Here is a 24,439-nt window from a genome sequence, read left to right as displayed (position 1 = left end):
TTACCAGCACAATGAACTGGGCCGCTGTTGATGACAGTGATGCTTTTACTCTCTCCCCTGAGGACTAAGCAGCTTTACGTGCACATGTTCATCCCTTTTGAACTGTAGGAGCACTCAGGGGCCACAACATATTTCTCAGTGGTCAGGTTGTCTCATGAAAGCACCATCATCACTGCTGGACACACTACTAACTTTTGGGTAGGGAAGGAACAGAACGGTGACAACCTCCGGCAAGCACAAGGCAAAGGCTAGCTCGCACAGAGAAAGGGTTACCCCACGTCCCTCCCGAAATGCCCTCTTTGGGGCACAAAGGATCAGCAAAGACCACAAAGAACACTGACGGTGTTAATTTCCACCCCCCAGGGATAGAGATTGAGGGAACCAAGAGAGCTCCAAACGGCCAGAGTGCCAACTGCTGTATCGAAAATACAAATGACTCAGCTCTAAGTGAAAGTTTCTATTTTTGTCTTTTTTGGCCTCAGTAATTTGATTCCAGTCCTACAGCTTGAATCATTCAGAAATATGTTTTTGCATGCAAGGCCAGCTATGCCACTCTTGCTTTCCAAATTTTACATTGGAAGATATACATTAAGCATGCAAAAGCATGACTACGCTTTTGGATTTTCTTCGTGTTCGTTTCCAGGCATGGCTGGAAAGAGAGGATTATTAAATGATGAAAGGTGTCTCTAGTGAGACCATTCCTGTCCAACTGAATCAAATATTATAGCCATGAAACCGAACTAAAACTGGATTTCATTTGAAACTTCATAAAATAAAATTTCATGGATAACTTCAGTTTCCTTTGAAACTTTTCCTCTTCCCTAATGTTCAAGCTTTCATCAGAAGGAGAAAAATTCCACGCATCAGTGTTTTCTCTCTTTCAAAGAAATAATTTGCTCTACATTCTTCTAAAAGAAGTCATTAATTATTCAAATTGGGGAAGCACCAGTTCAAGGCCAGCTCCCTTCTGCTACATCCTCCTTAGACATCTATTTAAAGCTAGCTTTAGAAAGAAGCAAATGCTGCGAGTCTCAGCTGTGAGAGGTTACATCTGGAAGAGTTCAGGGAGGGACTCCCTGTGTGCATGCGAGGGGAGGAGGATGAGCCCAAGGTCTCTGCCCAGGTCTCTTTGTCTCTTCTGAGTCCAAGTCCTCTACTGGCTCTATCAAAGACACATCCAGCAACTCCACAGCCTGAGAAAAGCATCTCCTAAGCTTATGTTTCACTTTCATAACACACATAAACACCCTCCTAAATGGAAAACCCATTTACAACACTGCAACCCAACTGCTGGTCAAAAATAATAGCACAGAAGCAGCGTCCCTCCAGCCCCACATTCCCTCCACAGATGCTACCAGGAAAGACAAACCTTAGTGGGGCCTTCAGAGAAAGCTGGTGAAAGTGGTAGGATGAAGCTCATAGCTGCTCCAACAGGACCCCTTGGGCCACAGCAGCAAACCTAATTTTCCACCCCTCCATCACATGGCAGGGGTCCTGGGTAGCTGCTGTCACCTATGTGGCTACCAGTGTCCCTCCTCCCTTCCCCAAGGAGCACAGCAGGTCTCTTACAGATCTGCGATGTAGGAAGATTTTGGAAAGGCTAGTCAGAGAGGAGGAAAAAAAAGGGAAGACAACATTAAAAAGATCTGTAAAATACCTTGCATGACTCCAGTTTATCATGTTCAAGGAAAATTAAGAGAATCTAAAAGAGGTGGAGAAGAATAATCAAAGAAATGGATCGTCTAATTATAAGACTACAGATGAAAAGAGTTTGGCTTTTTGAGTCTGGAAAAACGAAGGCTGGACAGGGATGGGAGTACTGTCTATAAATACATCCAGAGGGAGATATCTGGAAAGAAGAGGAGTTATTATGTACAGGGTATGAATCCATTTTGGCTGCCAATTAGAAGAAAGTTTAAAATGTGGGAGAAAAGAGGCTCTGGAACAGTCTTCCAGAAAAAGCAGAAGCAACAGACAAGCCAACCTGGTTAAAACAGGCCTTGCATAAGGTTTAGGAGTGGGGACACCAGAACACTGACCTCCCCACACTCCTTCCAGCCCTACAGCCTGTGTTCCCACATTACTGATGTGCAGAAGTTAACCCAGCTACCAAGCACTAACAGTCATAATGAGACAATTAAAGCTCCACAGGCTACTTTGAGGGAAGTTTGTAGAAAGAGAGAATACCTTTTATTAAACAAACTGATAGATCTAAGGAAAAGCAGACACATCTAAGGGAAAGAGCCTTTCAAGAGATTTCAGGAGGTAAACACCCCTTGCAGCAAAATCCAAGCTTAGTATGTTAGACACAGTTCAATGTGCTTCTTTAACTGTACCTGCTAGCCCAATAAAACACCTTATTCTTTACTGCCCTCACTTCTCATTTATCACCAAGATAACGACTCTAGTTTAGGTAAAAGTGTTGCATGCAGAGGAAAAGAAAATGCAATCAAGATATTGGATACGGTTAGGCATCAAGAGTGTTGAACAGGCAATTTGGCAACAGCAGAGCCAAGGGAAGCACAGAGCTGGGAAGAACATCAGAGGAAAGAGATTAATATAATAGTCTGGAAAGGAAAAGAAAAGAAAAAAAAAAACCAACAAACACCCAAACTAGCGGATAATGCGAGGCTCCACTCCAGCTTCTACTGAACTCAATGTGAGCATGCACTTCCACCAGCTTCCATGTGAGTAGGAGCAGATCCTCTGAGATGCCAGTTTCTGGGACAGAGTATCTAAGAGGGAAGATCACCTTAACAGCTGTGGCTGAGGCAGAAGAGAAAGCCTGATGAAAAGACTTCTGCTGTTGGCCCAGACAGTGCTGGTCCTCAACCAGGCTGCATAGCAATGCGCTGCCAAAGCTTTAAAAGGGGCTACCAAAAAAAGCTAAACCTTCCCTCACTTGTGACAAAACCTACAAGCAGCAGAAGTGCCTGCATTTGCAGAAGTATTTCCTTTTTGTCTTCCTGACATCTGGGAATATCAGCATTCACTTCAGTGGACAGAGGACAAGGACTCTGCCTGGGAGGATGCATTCAAATGAAGGTACATGTTGTGAACCCGCTGCATTCCACAGCATTTTTAGGTGGCTGCTCCAAGGCAGAGACAGCAAAATCAGGCAAGGTCCATTTCATCCCCTTCCCACCAACCTCTGATGAGCTCTGACCCACTGCACCTGAGAACCTGGTCCAATCCATGCAAATTACTTTGATTTGATAGTTTTTATTGCCACCCTGCCATTGCATGAAAGGTCCAAGGTGCAAAACATTGGAGAATCGTGACCATGATTACAAGCCCACTTGAGGAGCTAGACATTCTTGTTTTTCAGGCTACATGAGATCTGAAAAGGGATCCTGTCCGTTAGTGTTAGGAGGGGGGAATAAAAAACAGAAGTTCCTGTTTGATGCAAAAATAAAAGCATTTTCAAAGGCTCTTTGATGTGCAAGACAGAAAGACATGCAGGCAGATTCTGGAGGAGGTCTTGTCTTCAGCAATTACCAGCACTCTTTTTGAATTTTACTCCCCAGACAGAATTTTTATGTGAAGTCAATAATCACACTGCAGAGTGTATCAGCTCTAAACCTTGTGGCTTTTCAGTTAAGCAGCAATAACCTCTAGTCTCGGGAATAAAACAAATAACTCCAAAACCAACTAACTGCAGGTGAAGCAATTCCAAAGACATACATGCTTTTAAAAGATTTCATTTTGAGCTCTTCTCGGGTAGCCATGCCAGTTTTCCAAGCGATACTCTGATCATTAAAACAAGCAGTGATGTAATTTCCACAGCGACCACAAACATACCAAGAATATTTGAGCTAAATTTATCCAGACTTCTTGATTGAATCACTGATTCGGTTCGTTATTTTTCCATGATTTTCAACTACGCACTGAAAAGGAGTTGTGGACAGCCTGAGACTGAGCTTTCCCCAGCAGTATCCAAAATGCCAACCTTTATGCTTGGGAGCCGTATGTTGACAATTAGAAACAAAATTAAGCTGCTCCTCCAGCTACCAACCCCAGCTCCCTGCTCCTTTCACCCTTTGCCTTCCTCCCGCCCTTCCTGTAGCAGACTGACCCTTGCCTTCACCCTTGGGTGACACAACATGGGGCTTGTCTGCGGCCGAGAAGTTCCTGAAGCTCACCACAGATCTGCTGCCCGCCCCACCCAGAGAGTGTGAACCAAAAAAAGAAAGGACCTGCACTAGATTTCACACTGCTCTGTGCAGCTCCGTGGCAGACCACAAGTCTGTCTCTCTGGAGCAACACGTCCCACCACCACAAGTACCTATACCAGAAGAGCTCAGGCTAGGGAAGGCTGTCTAGGCACCTTCACTTGCAGGTACCTGTAAAAAACACATAATCTACAAAGACATCACTGGGTTTCGCCTTCTCTTCCAACATGCACAGGGTGGCTAATTGTCATACTGGGAGGGATCAACTATTTGCAAAAAATGCAGCATAACCCCTGAGATTTTACTATGTCAGCTCTGCTGTTTTCAAATGGAAATCTTTTTTGACTGCCATACTTTAACATGGTCTGAGTATGTCCTTGCTGACTCCATTTCAGATTCATGATCAGACTCACTGAGTTTGCCTACATGTAGTTGTACATGTTTTGAAGGCAATTGGTAATTTCTGAAAGCACACTTTTTTTTTTTTTTTTTGAACCAGAAACTGCCATTACCCAGAGCCCCTCTGACTGCAGGAGGGCTTTTTGAAGGTTGAGGGCCTTCCTCAACACTTAAAGGCTTCTTTTGTAAGTTCTCCCTCTGAGTAAGAGCAAGGCTCAAACTCAAACCATGCACACACTTCTGTTGTGAAACTATCAGCAGCTTAGATAAAAGGGCTACTGCTGTGGTGACACATAATCATGCAAATAACCAGCTTCTGACCCACTAATGAGCACACAGATTTGGATTAAGGAAAGGAATTATATATTAGCCTAACGATGTAAAATATGAAACAGTTCCTATTAAGAGACAGAGTTCACAGTTAAGTCAGCATGTCTGGAGGTATTTAAAAGATGTGTAGATGTGGTGCTTCGGGACATGGTTTAGTGGTGGACTTGGCACTGCTGGGTTAACGGTTGGACGAGATGATCTTAAAGGTCTTTTCCAACCCACATGATTCTGTGATTCTATGATTCTATACAGCAGCTGGGAGCTGAATGTTATAAAATCCATCCCCCGCACCCTCATCGGCAATGCAAACATTTCCTCCCAGTTAGCTGCCTTCTGCCAAGCAGAGCCCTGGCAGCCCCTTTATCGATCAGAGAAATGAAAAACAAACAAACCGCAGACTTAATGCTGTAAGGATCCCTGAAGATCTGATCCAAGCCTGTTATGTCAGTGCAAAGACTTTAATGGGTTTTGGATAAGGCCCCCATAGGCTTTGGAGAGGATTAAAAAAAAATAATTCATAGCACTTTCTTTAATGCAAGTATAAAACCGCCTGCAACATCACTGACAAAAAAATAAATCAATTACAGGCCTGGTAAAGACTGAGCTGGTGTGAATACAATCAATTGCTTTTTCACACTGAAACAGGACAACGGTTCTATGAGCACAACATCAACTCTCACCTGAGAGCTACCTTATAATTACACATTGAGGAGTCCCTGTGTACAGGATTTTCTTTACTACCTCATCACCTTATCTTTTTTTTTTTCCAGGCTTCTTGATAAGAGTTGTCACAAGTTACATTTTAATGTAATACACCACAAATACATTTTAACTGAAAGGTGGAAAAATGAAGCTGTATAGCAGCAGACAATGCCAGATACAGCTCAGATAAATATCAACACTTTACTACTGTCTGTATATCAAACTGGCTCTCAGGTTGGACTCAATTAGCTTCCCAACGTCTGCACTGCACTGCTGGCACTCCCAGCAGCTCTGCCCTCCTTGCTATAGCCCTCAAGTTCAAGAGCAGGCTGGTTTTGACAGTATTTATTGGGAAGAAGCTGGTCCTGCCACTACTAAGGCCTAAGTGCTCCTTTATACCTCCTTGACTCCAGAAGGATGCAGCACCCGCAAGCCAAACTCCCACTTTCGACACACACAAGACGGCATTTTCAAAGGCAAATGGTTCTTCCGGATGCCTCTGTTTCAAAACACAAGGGACATCTTCTAGGGGTGTGTCTAAAGAACACTGCTTAGTAGCCAGACTCTGAAAATTAGTTCGGAGTGTCTTGAATTAGGCACCTAATTGTAAATGTCCCAGCATTCATTGCCCTTTTTGGAAATGCAGGCTCAGTTTGGTGAGAAGGTACAATACACAGCTCTACTACAGTCTGCATGGGAGAGCAGGCTAAACCACACACATTTTCTGCTGCAGACCAGCCTTCCGCATTAGCTTTTGGCCCCATGTACAGAAACTGTACCACTTCTGTATGAAGTGTGTATTTAAATATGTTTAAAAATATAAGCCTATTACTGCTTTACTAGTGTACTTCCTATTCCTGCCTAGCATTTCCTACTTCTCCTTCTGCAGGGCATTATGCAGTAAGACTAACTCACATAAGATACCCGTTTCATTTTTTGCCCCCTTTTTTTTTTTTTCTTGTAGGAATAACTTTCAATTTGCTGTTTGGACTCAAATTAACTCACAGCTTAATGAACAGGAAGAAAACCAGAAAACCTACAAGGCTCATTTAGTTTGATTATACAGAACTTCAAGCAACCAACACACTTTACAGGTCTCTCGTGCTCTGTGCACCCAGATCACCTTCCAGATGCTCTCCTTGTCCTCACTGCCACGCTGTCACAGTAGATTCAGGGTAATGTTACTACAGGGCAATGTGTAGAAAAAGCAGGACAGAGGGGGCAGGTACTTTTTCCCTGTTATACGGCACAATGTGCCACAGATGGGGCTAACTCAACATGCCCCGAGATCTAGCTGCTGGCCCTAACCCCATGGGCACAGCTGATGTAAAGATTTTTAAGGTTTACATGGTGACTTCATGAAGAACAAAGTGATATCAGTGGTGCCGCCAACCCTGATTTTCCCTTCCTCCTTTACTCAGCAGAAGAGATTTATAAGCAAGATATTAACACTACCAAATGCAAGTTTCTGCCCTTCACATTTAAGGCAACAAATCAACTGTGCACAACTATGAGGAAATGACAGCAAAGGTCTCATCTGGAGGCCATGTACATGCACATCCAGGAGCGGGTGAGCTCTGCCTGCTTTGATTGTTATAAAGAAGTCAGGTTCTTCCTGTAGACTTTTATCTTTTTAAGTGGATTTCACACTGCCAGACTGTCAGCCTGGAAGGCTCAGCTTATCCACAAAATGGAGAGCAAGGGCAGAGTCTCTGTGAAAGTTTCCATCCCTCCACCTACAGTCCCGTCACCTCAAACTGCCACCCTAGGACGGCTGCCCCAGCCACATTTGCAAACGTCCTGCCCTAATGCAAACAGGGCAGCGACGCTGGATGCACTAAGTGATGTCCCAAGAGAATAAGCTGTTTCATTTGCTATTAGCTAACCTTAAGCTGTCACCATTCAATCCATTGTGAAACTTTCCATATAAAATTGCACTAGCTCCTGAGCAATCCCTCTTGTTAAAATGACTCTTACTCTTCCAGTTAAGCTCTTCTTACTTGCACTGGGGACTTTTCTATGATTCAGGAAGCAGTGCTGCAGGCAGCAGCTTTCGCTCCAAGTCAGTACTGAGCTGAGCCATGGCCCAGACAGGATTGCAAAGGTCACCACCATCTTGGGTAGTGTCTTTCTGATAAAATATAAAGCCCTGTGAACTGCAGGGTCACCACAGCACTTCTGAAGCACAGCTTGAAGAACCTCTGGTCCACTCCAAATGCCAGCTGAAGTCATTATATTCTCATTACTTGTTTGCTCCTTCATTTTAATATTTAGGTCACTTTTCCAGGCATACTGCAATGTCTATCTGTGCCTCCCTGGACAGTCGAAAGACACCAGCTTACAACAGATCTGCCTCAAAAGTAGTTATGAAGGTTCATTCAGTTAATATCTGTAAAGCTACTATAATATTTCAAACAGGTATCATTGGCATCGTTGTCCCTAATTACATAACATTATCTATATAACAACATAACACCCCTTTTCAATGCTCATTTCTAGATTTAGCAGGAGAGAAGAGACATCTGGTGTGTTTGAAGGATAATCCAATTCTACCTCCAAGACACACACAAGTGGCATACAAACGTTCTGCAACTTTGAATAAAACTCTCAGTAAGAAAGCGATAAGCTCTTTAATAAAATTACCCTTACATTTCAGAAGACAATGATTGCTTTTCTACATCTTTGCTGAACTGTCTCCTAGAAACTCATATGAGAATTAAATCCTAGCTGTAAAATCTCGTAAGAATCAAAAAAACCAACCAGCCTGCAGAAAGGAGACGAATTTCTATTCTGTTCTAGGCATTCATACAGTGTTATCTTTGGGCTTCCATTGTATTCCCTACAAGATTCATATTATGTCACCTCCACTACATTACATAAAGCTCTTCAACCAAGTTTAAAAAAAACGAAACCCCATGCCTCATGAGAGACTGCAGCCACTCCCATATCTCTGCTCACTTTCTTTCTTTCAATTAGGACAGGATGAACAAATCTAGGAGAGGGGAAGCAGGGTCTGAGGAAGCAAGAGATGCTGACTGCACCCAAAACAGAGCATTATTCTGCACTCCGACAAACCCTCTCTGTGGATCAGCGTGCTTGGCCAGCATCAAGTCAAGCCCAGCACCTTCCCCAGAAGGTAGAGAGGGTCCAGTTCTGAAACACAGCTTGCCCGCTCTCAGGATAAATGGGCATCCTGCTGGGACACAGACACGATCACTGCTGCAGCCAAGAGGAACAGCAGGAGACACGAGTGGTCAGGTGAGCCCTTGCATCAAATGTTATATTTGCTAACTAAAGTCAATGATGCTGTCAACCTGTTATCCACATGAAGACCTAGCTAAATGTATAGCTGTCAGGAAAAAAAAACCCTAAAAATGTCAAGGCTTTCAAATGATCCAGGCACCGGGTACACACGGTACCTGCTGGAAGGTGCCTCCTGCACTGTGCCAGCTGTAATGCTGCACCGATCCAACTGACCTGTCACGGTGCCACAAGCACCACCGTGCTGTTTGTTAAACCTCTCACATCCACACACCTGTCCTTCCTGCCCGAAAAAACCAGACCCTAAGCTTTGCGAGCACTAATGAGGTCATCAGCATTAAGGAAATTATCTGTGATCTCACTCCACTTCCCAGTGGCTCCCTGTGAATGGAAGCAGAAGGCTGCATCTAGATTGTTAATAAATGCACGTAAACAATAGGTTCAAATGTGGAGGCTGAATGAGTCACTGCGTTCCTGTGTTCAAGCTGTGTAATAGGATCCAAATGCAGAACAAGGACCAGCTAACTTAGGGAGTGGACCAGCTAGCTAATGACAATTATTCTTGGCAGGACTCACACAATCCCAAAATAAAAATGAGTTTGAACATGTACAGTATGCTTATAAAAAGCAAATCCACGAGGGAAGTACGGATATTAAGCTTTCCTAGCATCTCTTTGCCAGTCTTCCAACACTGTTTATCAAATAAAATAACCCAGACATGTAAGTATAGAAGAGTTACACCAGGAAGATTTGTAACGCTTCCAGTTAACCAGTTTAACTGATTATATTTACATAACAGAAACATGTAATAAAGTTCTCAGACGAAAAACTGAACTCACAATGTAGAAAATATACCTCTTCTACTTTTCACTTCACTTTCACATTCACTCATAAACTAATTTATTTACTGTATTTTTAAGCAGTGCGAATTGCTATTGCAGTACCAAAATTTAGCAATTCTTAACACTTGCAAATCATTAGTGCAGATTAAAATTCTTCTCAGGGTTTATAGCTTAGTATTCAAGTGGAGATAATTTCTTCCAGAGAGAAACTCAGAAGAGAGAATTAAAGAACTTTAAGAATATTCAATAACCAAATACTCTTGATTATTATAGAAAGATACAATGCTAATTAACAAAAGCCAAACCAAACAGAAAAATCAGTATCACAGAATAAGCAGAATACATACAGAGAAAGGAAAGAGTTCCCACAGCTCCCTGTGACGCTGGTGAGAAACGTCTTCAAACAAGATAAGGCAGCCTCTGAATAAACTATCAGGTTTTGCTTCATAGTTGCTGATAAAATCCAAAATAAGGCTGCAGAAACATTAGCTTTTACTGAAGCCTGCTTACTCACTACAAAGCGTCAAACACACCTTCATCCCACACTCAAAAACGCAGATGCTGCCTCCTAATGAACTGCTTGTTGCAAGGGGGGAATACCGTTATACAATAACCAGAAGGCTATTTCTTGATGCAGAAACATAACTAGGTTTTGACTCAGAGAAATGCAGCAGTGCCTAGGAGCTGAGGGTTTCAGTGACAAAAATAATCCAGAAATAATTCGGCTGTTCACAAAAAAAATTAACAGGAAGCAACCTGAAGCATACGTTCCTTCTGAAAGAGACATTTCCACCTATGGATTTATTACATTACATAAACACAGACCTCCTAATCTAGCCCAACAATAAATCACTGCAAGCCACTGAATCAAAGCTGACAGTAAAACTGGAGCAGGTTAATATCTATTCAGCCTGAGAAACGACGCTCTGATTTTAGCAGCTTTCATACCCTGAATACACACTGCAGCAGTGGCTGGGAACATATTTGCATTCACACGCTGAAAAAGCACAGATCTTGTAAAACATATTTAGGAACTGGTGAGACGTGACACATATATTGACTAATTCCGTAGGCCTTTGGAGAAAATCAGTCTTCAGAGGAATGCTATTCTTATCACCTGAGCAGTTCAACATCATTCTCCTCGGAAGTAAAAATCCTTGTTCTGCCCTGTAAATTTTGAAAGATTAGGGCTCAAATCGCTCAAAGATCTTTCATATGTTTAAGTTTCAGTGAAACTCAGTGGCAGCTAGCTACTGAGTACTTTAAAAAACTTTCACTCCCAATTTGAACAGGAAAGAAAAGAAAACCTCCTATTTACCATTTTGTGGATCCATGTTGCTCTCTCTGCAAATTGCGGATTCCTCAGTTCCCACACACCAGTACATTCTGGGTCGCAGTTGTGAAGATCCAACAGACAAACTTTCTGCAGCACTTAAAACTGAATAGTGTTGTCAAAGTTGAATGATCTCCGTCAAGTAAACGCAGGAGCAGAGAGGCTGCTAGTAAGCACCATCCCGAAGAAACATCATTTACTCTGTTCAAAAAACAACAGCAAAACAAATTAATCATTCTAGCATAGAAATTGCAAGATGCTTACTCCTTTGCACTCTAACACAGTTGTCTAAATGTTACTTTGCAGAAATGCACTTATCCTATAAATACAATTATTTTCATGATAGTTTTTTTAAGAATATAACATGAATTAACAGAGGAGACTAACAATGTCTCTACTATAGAAAGATAATGTTCCCAATTTTTCTCCGCCAAAGCCGCTCAGTCTTTGGGTAGAGGGTATTGGGGGTGGGCATGGGTCACAGCTGCAGTTTCAGATTCTCCACAGGCTAGTGTAAAGGCAGAGCATTGAAACCATGCAGTGCAGCTGGAAATGTCCTAAATGCAACCTCAAAACCCTTCCCATCCACAGAGAAGACTGCGGCTCTTGTAAGACTCCACTGTGAGAAACTGAAAAATACTGACGTGGTTACTGAGACAATCCTCTGTAAAAAAGCAAAGAGAGCTAAGAGAAACACACCAGCTCCTTTCGCCTTTGTCCAGTCCTTTTAGAGAACTCTACTATCCTAGAAGCATCAGGCTTCTTCAAACATGTTCAGGGAGGCAAATCAGGCCCTTAGGACCTCTTTAATGGTTGGCTTCTTCTGAACTGCTTTGCGTAACAGCCAGCAGAAAACTGCACAGCTCAGTCTCCCAAAGCATTTCCTACTCCTTACCTCTTCAAAGCTGCACACCTGTAATTTTCTCTTTTAATGCATCTCCCCCACAGGTTAAAACTAGGATGCATTTTTAGTGTGCACCCAACAAGCATCAGGGCTCCTTCATTTTCTGCTTTTGGTTTCAGTCAGTAAACGCCTCTCAGATGTAACATGATGCCCCTCATCTTTGACTTATTAATAAGTTTTTCTCATCAGTGTGATGCTGAAGTTTTGATTAGAAGCTCTAATTTGGCAAAGCATGTAACCCACCGCCCACATCAGTCAGCAAGGCCCAAGAATATCCCTAACTTTCCCTGAGCAGAGCTAGCTTCCTGATTTGGGATCAAAGGTCAAGCAGAATATAAAAATATACTGATCCATCACCACTCTGCAGGAGGCTTTCTGCTCCTCCCTTGTTACATAGAGTTTTAACCACTAGCCAACGTTAAAAATCACTGCATGCTACATCAGTTGTTTCTAGGCAAATATTTGAAGTTTAGGTGCATTTACAGCAAAATCCAACTTCTAGTGACCCTTACTTTGTGGTGCCTGGCAGCAGGAACCAAAACTCACACCCCAAGCACTGCACACACCCCTGCACCCTGCGCTCTGGGCATCGGATGCTACCACAGCCAGTTTGATTCTCTGGGTTTTTTTCAGAGGTACGAAAAATAATTTGGGTGCCATATGGCAAACAAAGGTATGGACAGAGAGACCTGGGCCAAGATACGTGAAGCACTTACTTTCACACACATGCCACAGCTAAACACCTTCTTTGCAGAGGGATGACTACAACTCCAGATGGATACCGATGTCTGAGCTGCCAGGCATCCATCTCTCCCTCCCCATCAGAGACTGCAGCAGCAGCTTGTCTCCCAGGTCAAGCCCCGGCAGACCTCGCACCCCAATGCAGCAGCAGCTGGGCACATGTACGAGGCTGAATTTGGCAGCTTTCACCTACACAAGGAGGGAAGGCTGTGGATAGCTGCAGGAGGCTGAGATGGAGGTGGTCCCTAAGCTCAGAACCAGCCCGCGAACTGGTGAACTGGGCCATGCTGGTGGAGGATCAGATTCTGCTCCAGAACATGCCCAGTTCCCACCGGACTCAGCTCAGCTCTTGGGCCGAGCTTCTCTCAGCCGCACTGGCAGGCACAGCTGCTGTGCTGGGACCCCACATCTCTGCCATGCCATGGGTGTGATACCCCAGGCAGAGGTATCAGGGAGGTTCTCATGCCTCCCAAAAGCTGCCCAGGTTGTTAACTCTGAAAATGGAGGGGATGTGATGCTTCCAGCAGCTGCCTTCCCTGCACCCTTGCTGTAAATGCACTGAGCAGCTACAGTAAGAATAAATACTTCCCCATGCTAAGACCAACAGACTAGCTCTTTTTAGCAGATGCTGGTTTCTGAGGCATTTCCTTGCTGTGTGACAGAGGCACACCATGTGTGCTCACAGCAACTGCACAAGAAACACTGAAGGGGGGGGGGGGGGGGCACTGTGGAACACAGAGGCTTGAAAACCATCCCACTCCTGATTTTTAGCTTTCTACCCTGCTTATTCCCCAGGATGAAACTTTCCTCATATACACTGAAAGGAAAAAAACCTTTCAGGAAAAATCAGAGTGTGGTTTTGATCATCAGTTCCCTTTAATTCCAAGTAGGGCACTAAATGCTGTAGGCAAGTGATTTACTGCCACACAGCACCCATGTAAGCAGTATTTCCCTATTTCAGGACCTTTGTGTATATAAGAGGAAAAACCCTACAGTGCCGTAAAACGTGCAAACACCATGTTTTAATTTGATTTTGGGAGAGGGATCCTACGGGCTCTGCAGCATCTCATTCGGAAGGAGGAGGACCACACAGAACGCACCTGAATGCTGATTTATGCCCCGTTTCACACATTCCTGGGTTCTCTCCTGAGGGAGAGCAGCGATGGCCAGCTGTGTCCCAGCACATCCAGCTGTGCCTGTACCATCCCGAGCACCTCCTCTCCGCTTTGCCAGCCCATCCAGCCTCACCCCACGCAGCAGGCACCCAGGAACCCCACGGCTTGCCCAACACTGCTTCCCAGCGCACGAGAGCCCCGCCAACACCTCAGCTCTTTGCTCAAACCACCTGCTGCTTCTGAGAAGCCCAATCTGGGGCTGGGCACTGGCGACAGGAATCACCATGGACCTGGAGAGGCCCACCACACCGTGGGGATGGAAAGGCGCTGCGGGCCCGCTGGCTTGCCCTTGCGGGAGGCAGGGAGAGCCGGGCCTGGCACCGCAGCAGCCTGCCCCATGCCCGCCGGGGACCCCCATGCCCGCCGGGCCATGCTCCCCTCATCCTTTGGCCAGCCCTGCGCAGAAAGCGGCAAAGCAGCCCGCTTCTCCCCACACCACAGCGGCCGGCTGAGGAGAAACGAGCCGCTGCACCTCGACGCCGGGTGTCCCCGAAGCCTTTCCAGTCACTTTTCGGTTGCCGCTTCTCTGCCAGTTCAGCCCGGGGGCTGAGGGCCGCGCTCGGGCACCCCCGGGGCCGGGGGAACCAGCCCCAGCCAGCCTCGGGGAGGGGGAGGCCAGAGGGAGCCGCTCCCAGCCCGGCCCCGCTCGCAGGGAAGCGAGTTTTTCCTCAGGGCGAGCCCCGGGTGCTCCCTCTCCCGCCGGGCCGGGGCAGCCGGGCGGGGCCGCCAGTCTCCCGCCTGCCCTAGCCGGGGAGGGCTGCGCCGCCGCCGCCAGCGCTGGCTGCTCCACAAAGTTCCCTCCGAACTTTTTAAAAAGCTTTTTTTCCCCCCGCTTTCTCCACATGAAAAGCCCCGGCGTGCCCCAGCAGCCCCCACCTCGCCGCCTCCCCTCACGGCGGGGCAGGTGCCCGCGGGGCGGCCCGGCCGAAGCGGCAGCAAAGCCACGGTACCTCCTGCGTCCCGGGGCTGGCGGGGTCCCTGCGGCCGCGCCGCCGCCTCCTCCGGCCGCCCGCCCGCCCGCCTCGCTCTGCGGCGCGGGAGGCGGAGGGAGGGAGGAAGGAAAAGGAGCGGGGCAGCGGCGCGGCGCCTCCTCCGCCACCGGGCCCGCCGGCCCGCTGAGGGCCCGCCCGGCGCCTGGCGGGGCCTGGCCGCCCAGAGGGGCCGGGGGCGGCTGAGGGTGACCGGCCGTGGGCCGCAGGCCTCGCGCGGTGCCTCGTCTTTTTGCCGAGGGCAGAGCTGCCGGCCGCTGGGCACGGAGCAGCCCCTCTCCTGGGCACCTTCCCCAGCCGGCACCCACTCAGCCCCCGCCACGGGTGCCCGCCTGCTCCCCACACAGGCCCTGCGCGGGGTTGCTTTTTTGGGTTTTTTGGGGTTGGTTTTTTTTAGGAAAAGCCAGCCCGTGGGAGGTGCGGGGGCTGAAGCAGGGCCCTCTCAGCTGGCCCCCACAGCCAGCTGCCGTGCAGCCCCCAGGCAGGGCGCCAGTGGCGTGCACAGCGCTGGCACCGGTACCCATCTTCTCTGGGCATCACTTCGCCACAGAGGCCTGGCCTTACCCGTAACAGGGTTGATCCAAGACTTCTGTCTTTGAAAGTTGCTCCTTCCCCAGACCTCGGTGTGCCTGTTCCTCTTCAGAACAGCAAAGCGAGATTGCCCCCTTTCTGCCCACAGCGTGAGCCGTGCTGGGCTGCGGCGGGTGTGTTGGCGTTACGCATGCACGGCTTTTCCCCATCACAAACACACTGTCTCCGGGGGCCAGGAACCTCTAACGAGCCTGGTACTGCTTTATTTTCCCCACCCGTTGGACCTAATAAGAAAAGACCCTTTCTGCATGCCTTTTGTTTTGGTATTCAGAATGATTCTTAAATTACGAACAGAGGGTTTTTTCCTTCCCTGGTCCATACCAAGAGATGGGTTTCTCTGATGATTGCTGAGGATGGAAAAAGGCATATCCATTCACTTAACAGCTGCTGTGGGCTGAGATATGCCTACAGCATTTCTTTGATGTGATTATGGAGACAGAGAGGATGGATCCTCACTGGTGCTTTCACCTGTGTTCAGGTCCCCATTAATCTGCTTTTAGCTGCACTCATGGTACTGTTACCTGCTTTTAGCACCCTTTCCACCTCTTACCCAGCTGGCTTTTATGCTTCATAGCCTGGCTTTTACCAAGGCCTTTCTTACAACTTTTTTACCACGATTGTTTGAAAACCCATTAAAATAACTTTTTTCCTTTTATTCTGATAGAGACTCTAACTTCCCCTGCAAGAATTTCTCCACAGATTCAAGCTAATTAATTTTTTTTTGCCTTTTCCCCCCCAGATCTCATCCCACTCTTCCTGGCTTATGTCTCCATTGATCATGTCAGCTCACAGTAATTCCTTTGCATCTCCAGCCTTCCCCCTTCTAAAGTCTAAAAGCTTCTGAGTGCTGCTGTTAGCAAGTGGAAAATGCAAGGACGTTGGCTTGGCCTGTGTAGGGAGGTGACAGGTATTTCTTGAACACGTATCAGTTAAATCACAATGGTATGTTCTTGCTCTCTATCTACATTGCAGATGAGGGAAATAAGACAGGGATGGGAACACATTTAGCAGAATCATACTCCTGATGGATGTGTCTTAAAGGGGTTTAGGAAGCAGCCTGACCAAGGCAGGAAGCCTCCTCTGACAGTGTGGTCCATGATCCCTTAAAATTCTCCATTTTGAGGCTCACCTCAGAAGGCAAAAAGGATCCATCTGACTGTGAACAGGAAGAAGCTGTGCTTAACCCTGCCAGCAGCAGCTCTGCTCTCCTCCTCCCTCCGCTTACTGTAAATGGCAAAACTTATAAAAGTGACTGCTTAAAGGGCAAGCTATCAGACGCATGCTCCAGCTTTTATGTGTTAGAGCACTGACCACACTTTGGCACTTCTTTAAAATAGGCTAATTCTTCACAAATTGCAGAAATAAATACAAGTTCAGATTCCTTTACAGTCCCCCAGTAAGACACTGAACCCCCAGATACACACATGCAGTTCTGCCACGTGGAAAAAGTACCTTGAAATTATGTTGTCTATTGTGAGTCCAGTGCATGTTTCCGCTTGGGGACTACTGCTGGGTCACTGTATCAAGGGGAACAGACACAACACTGTTCAAGGAAGAGCCCCCTGTAACTACAGCAATACAGGGCCATTTTGTTTTAGGAGCATGAAACTCTAACCCTTTCCAGTGTTTACTTTTACTGACACAATGGGCCAAATTCAGAGTGAAATAAAAATACAGTGACAGGAGACTTGACTTGAGTGGAAGTTGCTTGCTGATGGAAGGGGTCTTAACACCTGCATTAGAGGGGCTGGAATTATTTTAAAGCACTAATCAGCATAAATAAAAAGGCATTCAAGTTACTCCTCTGTTAAAATGAGTAAAGTCAACAGAAGTTTCCTGCTCCCCCACCTTCCTTTCTGAGCAGTATCAGTAAGTAGCATTTAGAAACCGTTTCACAAAGTTAAACATTTATTAGGAACAAGAACTATTACAAAAAGATACCCATAGTCTAAATATATACATGAGGTTTAAACATAGCATTTTCATGTACCTTTAGCTATAAAAATACATTAGATTAACTGTATCCTAATTTATAAATATAGTTCTTTTTTTTTAAAAAAAAAACAACTAGTATTTCATATGAAAGCCTTACTGTGCAATGAAAGAATATATACCCTCTAAGGGGTTATTTTAAAGTTAGTGTCTAGTGTTATATAACTTAGAAAATTCAGTGTGTAAAGTCAAACCCTGATTTATACAATAAGAGATACACTGACTTTTTAAAAACTTGATAAGGGAAAACAAAAAAAAAAAGAGGTGAAATATATATCATACATATAAAGCCAGAATAGTAGGATTTTAAGAGTCTCAGATGATTTCAGTCTCAACTACTATATACCCAAAATACAGAGATACATCAAGATAACCAGCCTTTTACTGTTTGCCTTACCTCCCTACTGTCTGACTGCAGCCCTAGAAAACTGTCAAGTAGGCAAAAGTAAAATGTTTGTCTGAGAAGATGTTTGCACTCTAAGTGTTTTACAAAAATAGAAACTTATTTACAATGTTCCCATTTGGCCTTTCATGGGGAAGGGAGGACGTTTTCTTCACTGGATGGGGAGATTTACCTGTCTCACATACCCATGGGAGGACAGGCACCTAGATATACGCGACTGTTGGAGGTATGTCATTTAAGAAGTGAAGCAGTGTTGAAGTGCAATTTCAGCATTCACTGACTAATAAGGAAGTTTAGGCTCATGCAAACTTTTTCCTTACTTATCGCCACCCACATTCTTTCCTCCTCTAAAAAAAGGTCCACTCATGCAACAAAACTCGTTGCTGACTGGGTATATCCGTGAGCAAAGGAAGGTACCAGTTAAATCCTTGCTTGTATCAGAGAATAGCGGTTAGACCTGCATGCCTGGTTTGAGTGCTGACATCTGGAAAACTCCAGGCAGCAACCTTTACCAGTGCTCCATGGAGATCTGTTGATATGCCATAAGGAACCTCTACCAGTTTGCTCTCAGAGGACAATCCCAACAAGATCAGCTAAATTTCTTAACAAGCTGACACCGCTGACTCCTGCATACTTAGAGCTCCTGCAGTCATGGAACATCCTGTATGTTTGATAGTGGTTCTCCAGTACAGAATTAGGAGGAAGAAGAGGAAAAGTAGTGAACCCAGGAACTGAAGACAGCATGTGGCTTGTCATTAACCTCATTGTAAATTCTGGGCACACAAAAAAGTTACTGCAGGAGATACTAAGGCATGAATTTGGTGTGACAGCCACTCCATGGGTGCTATTCATGTACATGCATGCTTATGCAACTGTAAGGCCGTTTATTTCTCAGTGAAGGATCAACTACTCTTCTTGCCACAAGATGACAGCACTCACGAGGACAATTACTGCAAAGCTGCTGGCACATTTAAGTCCAGCCATAGCTTATTCCATGGTAACTGGTTTGTACACCCACATCTTTAGCACTCAGCGTGTGCTTGGGAGCACCTGCCTTTGCATACTGTACTTCCAGAAATGTATTTTAAGCTACATTCATACGGGATAAAGAAACAGTGAGAAGAGCTTATAAGTTTTACTCGCATAATAATAGCTCTGGCTCAAATAATTAAGAATTTTCACAAAGCCTGAAAGTTACAGAGAAAGAGAGAGCAGGACAGCTTCTTGCAGCTTTTCTGCTCCCTCCCCCAGATCAGAAGGACTGGCGTGGGATGTTTTCTATGGGGTATCTACCATGCTACATGCTTAGCATTCAACTTGGTGTCCTCACGGTAAGTACAGTGCAAAATCCTCTTGCAAAAAGTGCTACAGTGAAGGTCTGAGATACAATTGTAACTCATCCGGAGCCAGAAGGCTTAGCAAGTCAGTAACTTGCATTTGCAGCATGTGTAATGTGTGCATGCCAACATCAGGTTCCAAGGACACTTGAAAGTCTAGCTCTGTTGGGTGAAATCCTGGCCCCAAAGGAGTCCTCTAGGAAACTCCCACAAATCTCATTCAGGGCTAGAGTATCACTAATGTGGAGAATGCATGTATCTTTAGAGAGACCAAGATAGCTCTTTCAAAGATAATTTCTTACAGATCCTTCCACGAAAGCTTGCACTCCCATTCCAAACTCCAGCCGCAGTCTTCACACAAACTCTGCCAACCTCAGTCAAGTTGTATTAACCCTACCACTCAAGTCCCTTTACACCAAGTGAAACCCATATGCCTCTGAAGGTGTTTAACAGTCCATGCTAACGGTACCAAAAGTCTCTCTAACATGCCATTGATGTCCATGTCCTTCAGGGGTACAGTTTGAAAGCAGATGTCCTGCAGATGCTGTGACTGACCAGCATTTTAGTCACAGGTAGCAGACAGATGTACAGCCAGGGACTTGTACAGTACAAGTGTGTGCTATGCTGCCAGTAGGGTCAGTTAAATCAGTTTTCAAAGAGCCAGTTGACAAAATGGAGTCCAGTAGATTCAGTGTTTCTAGAGGAATAAAACTAGGTGTTTCCATTTTCCTTCCTACCCCTCCCCTCCCCCTTGCTCTGAACACATCCCCCATGTGTCACATTCAGAGTGTCAGCATTTTAGGCCTTCTGTTTTCATGGACTCTTCTGGGAGAGTTTAATGGTGACTGTTTTCACTTCGGTATATTCTGCCAAAGCATATTCACCGCTGGAAAAGAAGAGAGAGGAGGGAAAGGGACAAACAATTGTAGCACGTTAATGTGTACTTCCCTAGTAATTAGGGATTTCTACACAAGTGCATGTTAGCCTCTGACTGGCAGTTCCTGTAGATGACATCAGGCCACTAAAATCAGATCTGAACTAACTTACACCAGCTACCAGTTTGGCCCACCACTTCTAATAATCACTAAGGACACGCATATAAGCACACACAATTACACCCCATTGTAAAAGAAACATGGCATGCTTCTGGTCACAGTAACGCACAAGATGACACCTTGTGCCTCTACGCCTAGTGAAAACCAAGCACTGTTCTAGAACCCACAGAAGAAACATCCATGTAAATATAGTGCTTAGGCAGTAAGTGAAGTTACTTTTTCACTGAAAGTAAGCTTCTATCTACAAGATGCCATAGAATCAAGAGGGCATGGTTGCTCCAGAAACAATGACAGACCCCACCACTGCATTATGTCTTGGCTGGTGGAAACTAGCTCTATTCCCATGCTTTGCCCAAAGGATAAACCCCTGACAACCTTTAATTAGCCAGGCAGTCAGGCAAAGTAAACCATAAGGTCTCAATATATATGTCCCCATAAGGATTCATTCATTTGCTGTGCTTAGCAAGTGAGACATCGAATGTCTCAGAGCAGCAGATGCACCAGAACTGCTACTGGAAATGGTTCCTGGAAATAAATCTGGCTTATGAAAGAAAAGGTACATTAGATTCCTCTGAAAAGTCTTCTGAATGGTGCAATAAAACCTGCCTCTCTTCTTTACAAGAAGAAAATTAAGATTTAAGTCAATTTCTCAGCTCTACCTCTAACTTATAGGGTGAACTTGGTTTAAAAATTTCTGCATTAGTAAGTGATTAGGACTGGAATGTCTGGTAACCATGCTGCAGCAGGTCAGGCTGGGGAAGAGGGACAGAGGGTCATTCTATAATTTAGTAGGAAGCTTGGAAGGTGGGAGGTAGCATGATTTTGGAGATCATTCCTTGTTGTTCTAGCTCCGAGATTAGAAAGTCAGAGGTGGGAAGAGTTCCAACTAGGAGCAACAATACAGCGGTCAAGGGAGGCCCAGATAAAGATGGAGGGGGCTTGGGGTGGATACCAGTGGCCCCCAGCCAAAATGCCATACTTATCCCTTGATCTAAAAAGCTAACTAGTAAGGAAAAATGCTTGCAAGTGGAATTAGTTGCACTCTAGTTATCAAGAGCTTATAAAGCAGGTGAAGGTACTCCTAAAGGCATTGCTCACATTCTCACATCTGTGCTTTACATCCACGCTGTACTGCCTTAGCACCTCCCTGTGCAGCTTACTGCAAGCCTGGTAGTTTAAAAGCACATTCAACAGCATTTTCACAGCCACAATTACTGCAGTCACCATCCACATATAAACAAAATACTGAGCAAAACTTACAGTTCTCTGCCATTGCCTGACATTTTAAAGCCACCAAAAGGAGCCTGTGCATAGAGCGCATTGTAACAGTTGATCCTACAATAAAAACATCAATTGTAAAAAGACAATTCATACCATGGAGAAGCATGAGGATGACAACAACAACAATACAAAAAAGGCTGAAATTTGTCAGTTTTCTCTTTATACAGTTCATTCACTTGAGAAATTGGACTTTAGCAATAAAATCTTATTTTCCTACAGAAAAAGAAAACATTTGAGTGGTACTCAGTCTGACCTGCATCTCACTTCATAGTCTGTAATGGCTAAGACATTCATGCTTGAGCTGGAATTTATGCTGCGTTCAGAGCTGTGCTTAAAATAAATAGTCCAACCTATTCCCTAGTTTCATGAAACACATTCTGAAATGAACATGTTTGCTCAGAAAGCTCTCTAAACACCCACAAGCAGACCCCACCATCCACTTCCAGGTATAGAAAAAAGTTGGACTGCATTAGACAACTGTGTCGCAGTAAAAGGAAAGCACAAGCCCCATTTCTATAGATAGCAAGTAGAAAAAGCTAATGCAGATGCTTCCTCAGCATCTCAGTAAGATCAAATGACTGAAGAGAGACAGGTATGGCTTCGTGCCGTGCACCTTCATGTATGTACAGCACATGTATCATTCAAAGCCCAACATCCCATTTTCACGTAACTATTACTCAGAGGCAGATTGTTCTGGTGCCAACTCTTGAGATCAATCCTCTGTATGCATCAAAATCAGACATCAGATCAAATTCCTATCTTGAGTGGGGGAAAAAAGTCAGGATTCCATCTTTAAAATGCTTTTAATGTAAAACAGAAATTTTGAAAGCAAAAATAGCAACTTATATTTCTGACAGTGATGTGATGCCATCTACTGTCCATACTGATTTGTGCAGCTAAGACCTCATCTGAGGCTACCTCAAGATCGTAAGAATTGCACTTTTCTGCATACAGGCTTTTGAAAGGCATCATGTCTGGTGGAACTTACTACATTTTCAGAGTTTTCCAGATGAAGAACAACACTGATTGAATTAACAAACAGTTCATTTCTTGCCAGACTGTCTGGTCCTTGCCACCTCATTTGGATGAATAGATGTTGCTTCTAAGCAGAATACCAAGAATTAAGCAAACTACTAACGCATCTTACCTCCAACACTTGCACGTGATTCCAAATCACAGATCTCTCTCCCCTCCCAGGAAACAAAACCACAACCCACACGCTGGTCCCACACTGCTTACCAGACTGTTCCTGACTGCAGTGCAGAAGCTAGCGTTAATGCTCTGTCCAGATTCTTGGTGAACACTGCAGCTGTAAGTCCGTACTCGGTACTGTTGGCTCTTTTTATGACCTCTTCTATACTCTTGAACTTCATAATTGGCTGAACTGGCCCAAAAATCTGCACATATCAATTAAACATTACTACAGGAAAACCTTTGCAAATCATGGTAATTTTGAAGTAATCAGAATCAGATCCTTTGTTTGGATACTATATTTAAAACGTTACATCTTAGCCTTCTAGAAGTCACTGACAGACTCTCTTAAAAACTACTAATTAAATTGACTTCAAAGGAAGTACAGTGATGTGTTATTGTAGTTAATATATACTAAGGTCCAACAACTAATGGATCATCTATAACAATCAAAATAAGCAGAGTTAGATCTGGACACGTTTCAAATGATTCATCCTTACTCTATTTACGACTTTCCTTTTGAACTCAGAAGTTGAGTATACCCAAATAGTAAATGATATATTTCAAGGATTGCAAGTCTTCTTCCTTGGTTTTAACTCTGATTCTGACAATGCATGCAGTTTATTTGCATGCATTGCATTTACCACTTATTTGTTTGACCACAAATTTGGCTTCCCAGGTTGCCAGTATGAAGGCAGCAGGCATACACAATACTTCCCAACTTCTGGGATGGGGTTTCTTATCAAGTACAGTATCAAAGGTGCAGCCCTTTTCTGGCTGCATGGTCTTGCAGTACAATAAACTGGGAAGGATAGCACAAGAAACAGGAGAAGGACTTGGAGGTGCTGGCAAACGAAAAGCTCAACACGGCCTGACAATATGTGCTTGCAGCCCAGGCGGCCACCCCATAACCTGGCTGCATCAAAACCCGTGTGGCCAGCAGGTTGAGGGAGGGGATTCTCCCCCTCTACTCCAGTCTGGTGCGACCCCACCTGCAGCACTGTGTCCGGCTCTGGGGCCCCCAACAAAAGGACATGGAGCTTTGGAGCAAGTCCAGAGGAGACCGTGGAGATGATCAGAGGGTTGGAGCACCTCTCATATGCAGACAGGCTGAGAGACGTGGGGTTGTCCAGCCTGAAGAAGGCTCTGGAGAGACCTTATAGTGGCCTTCCAGTACCTAAAAGGGGCTTATAAGAAAGATGGGGACAGACTTTTCAGCAGGGTCTGTAGCAATAGGATAAGGGGGAATGGTTTTAAACTAAAAGAGGGTCCTAAATTTCTTCGTTTTGGGAGACCCAGGTACTCAACTGGAGCCTCGATCCTAGGCAAAAGACAAATGTACATTTGCAACACAGCCGCAAATGAATGAAACTGGATAAGCATCATGAATCATGACTTGGGATTTGGAATCAGTTCATTAAAAAAAAGGCCTGTCATGGGATTTCCAGCTCTTATTCCCTCTATTTTTAGAATGTAACTCATGCCCAGGCTGACTGATATCTTTCCCAGGTTCCTTAGAGATTCTGTGGCAGATCTGAGACATCTAAACATTTTGCCAGGAGTGAACAGTAAGCAGCCCCATAAAAAGCACTAGGCTAAACTATAAAATACAAGTGCCAGTTAGACTTTGGCAACTACTTATTTTCCTTTGGGAAACATGATGAAAAGTAGATTAACTTCTATTTCAAAGGAATATCTCAGGATCTAATCACATGCAGCTTGTTCAATTTTTCTGCATATG

General features: G+C 44.8%; 2 protein-coding genes across 5 annotated transcripts in view; both read right to left on the bottom strand.

The window, feature by feature from the left end:
• The window catches only part of LRRK1 (leucine rich repeat kinase 1), an 83,248-nt gene extending 67,715 nt beyond the window's left edge, over nucleotides 1-15,533 (bottom strand). The window contains exons 1-2 of one of the 4 annotated variants that reach the window (XM_056346362.1): nucleotides 15,413-15,533; nucleotides 11,025-11,240 (exon numbers count right to left, since the gene is read on the bottom strand). In XM_056346362.1, coding sequence (XP_056202337.1) covers nucleotides 11,025-11,091 — 67 coding nt within the window. In that variant the 5' untranslated portion in view covers nucleotides 11,092-11,240; nucleotides 15,413-15,533. Of the gene's footprint in view, nucleotides 1-11,024; nucleotides 11,241-14,809; nucleotides 15,001-15,412 lie in introns of those variants that run through there. The other 3 variants (XM_056346363.1, XM_056346361.1, XM_056346367.1) reach the window with 3 other exon arrangements.
• A 1,796-nt stretch (nucleotides 15,534-17,329) lies between these two features.
• Nucleotides 17,330-24,439, bottom strand: part of ALDH1A3 (aldehyde dehydrogenase 1 family member A3) — a 36,915-nt gene continuing 29,805 nt past the window's right edge. Inside the window, exons 11-13 of the mRNA XM_056347382.1 lie at nucleotides 22,747-22,904; nucleotides 21,487-21,561; nucleotides 17,330-20,057 (exon numbers count right to left, since the gene is read on the bottom strand). Coding sequence (XP_056203357.1) covers nucleotides 19,985-20,057; nucleotides 21,487-21,561; nucleotides 22,747-22,904 — 306 coding nt within the window. The 3' untranslated portion in view covers nucleotides 17,330-19,984. The remainder of the gene's footprint in view (nucleotides 20,058-21,486; nucleotides 21,562-22,746; nucleotides 22,905-24,439) is intronic.

This window comes from Falco biarmicus, chromosome 7 (genome assembly GCF_023638135.1).
Source record: "Falco biarmicus isolate bFalBia1 chromosome 7, bFalBia1.pri, whole genome shotgun sequence".
NCBI lineage: Eukaryota > Metazoa > Chordata > Aves > Falconiformes > Falconidae > Falco > Falco biarmicus.
Note: the sequence above shows the minus strand (reverse complement) of the source record. Positions and strands in the feature narration are given on the sequence as shown.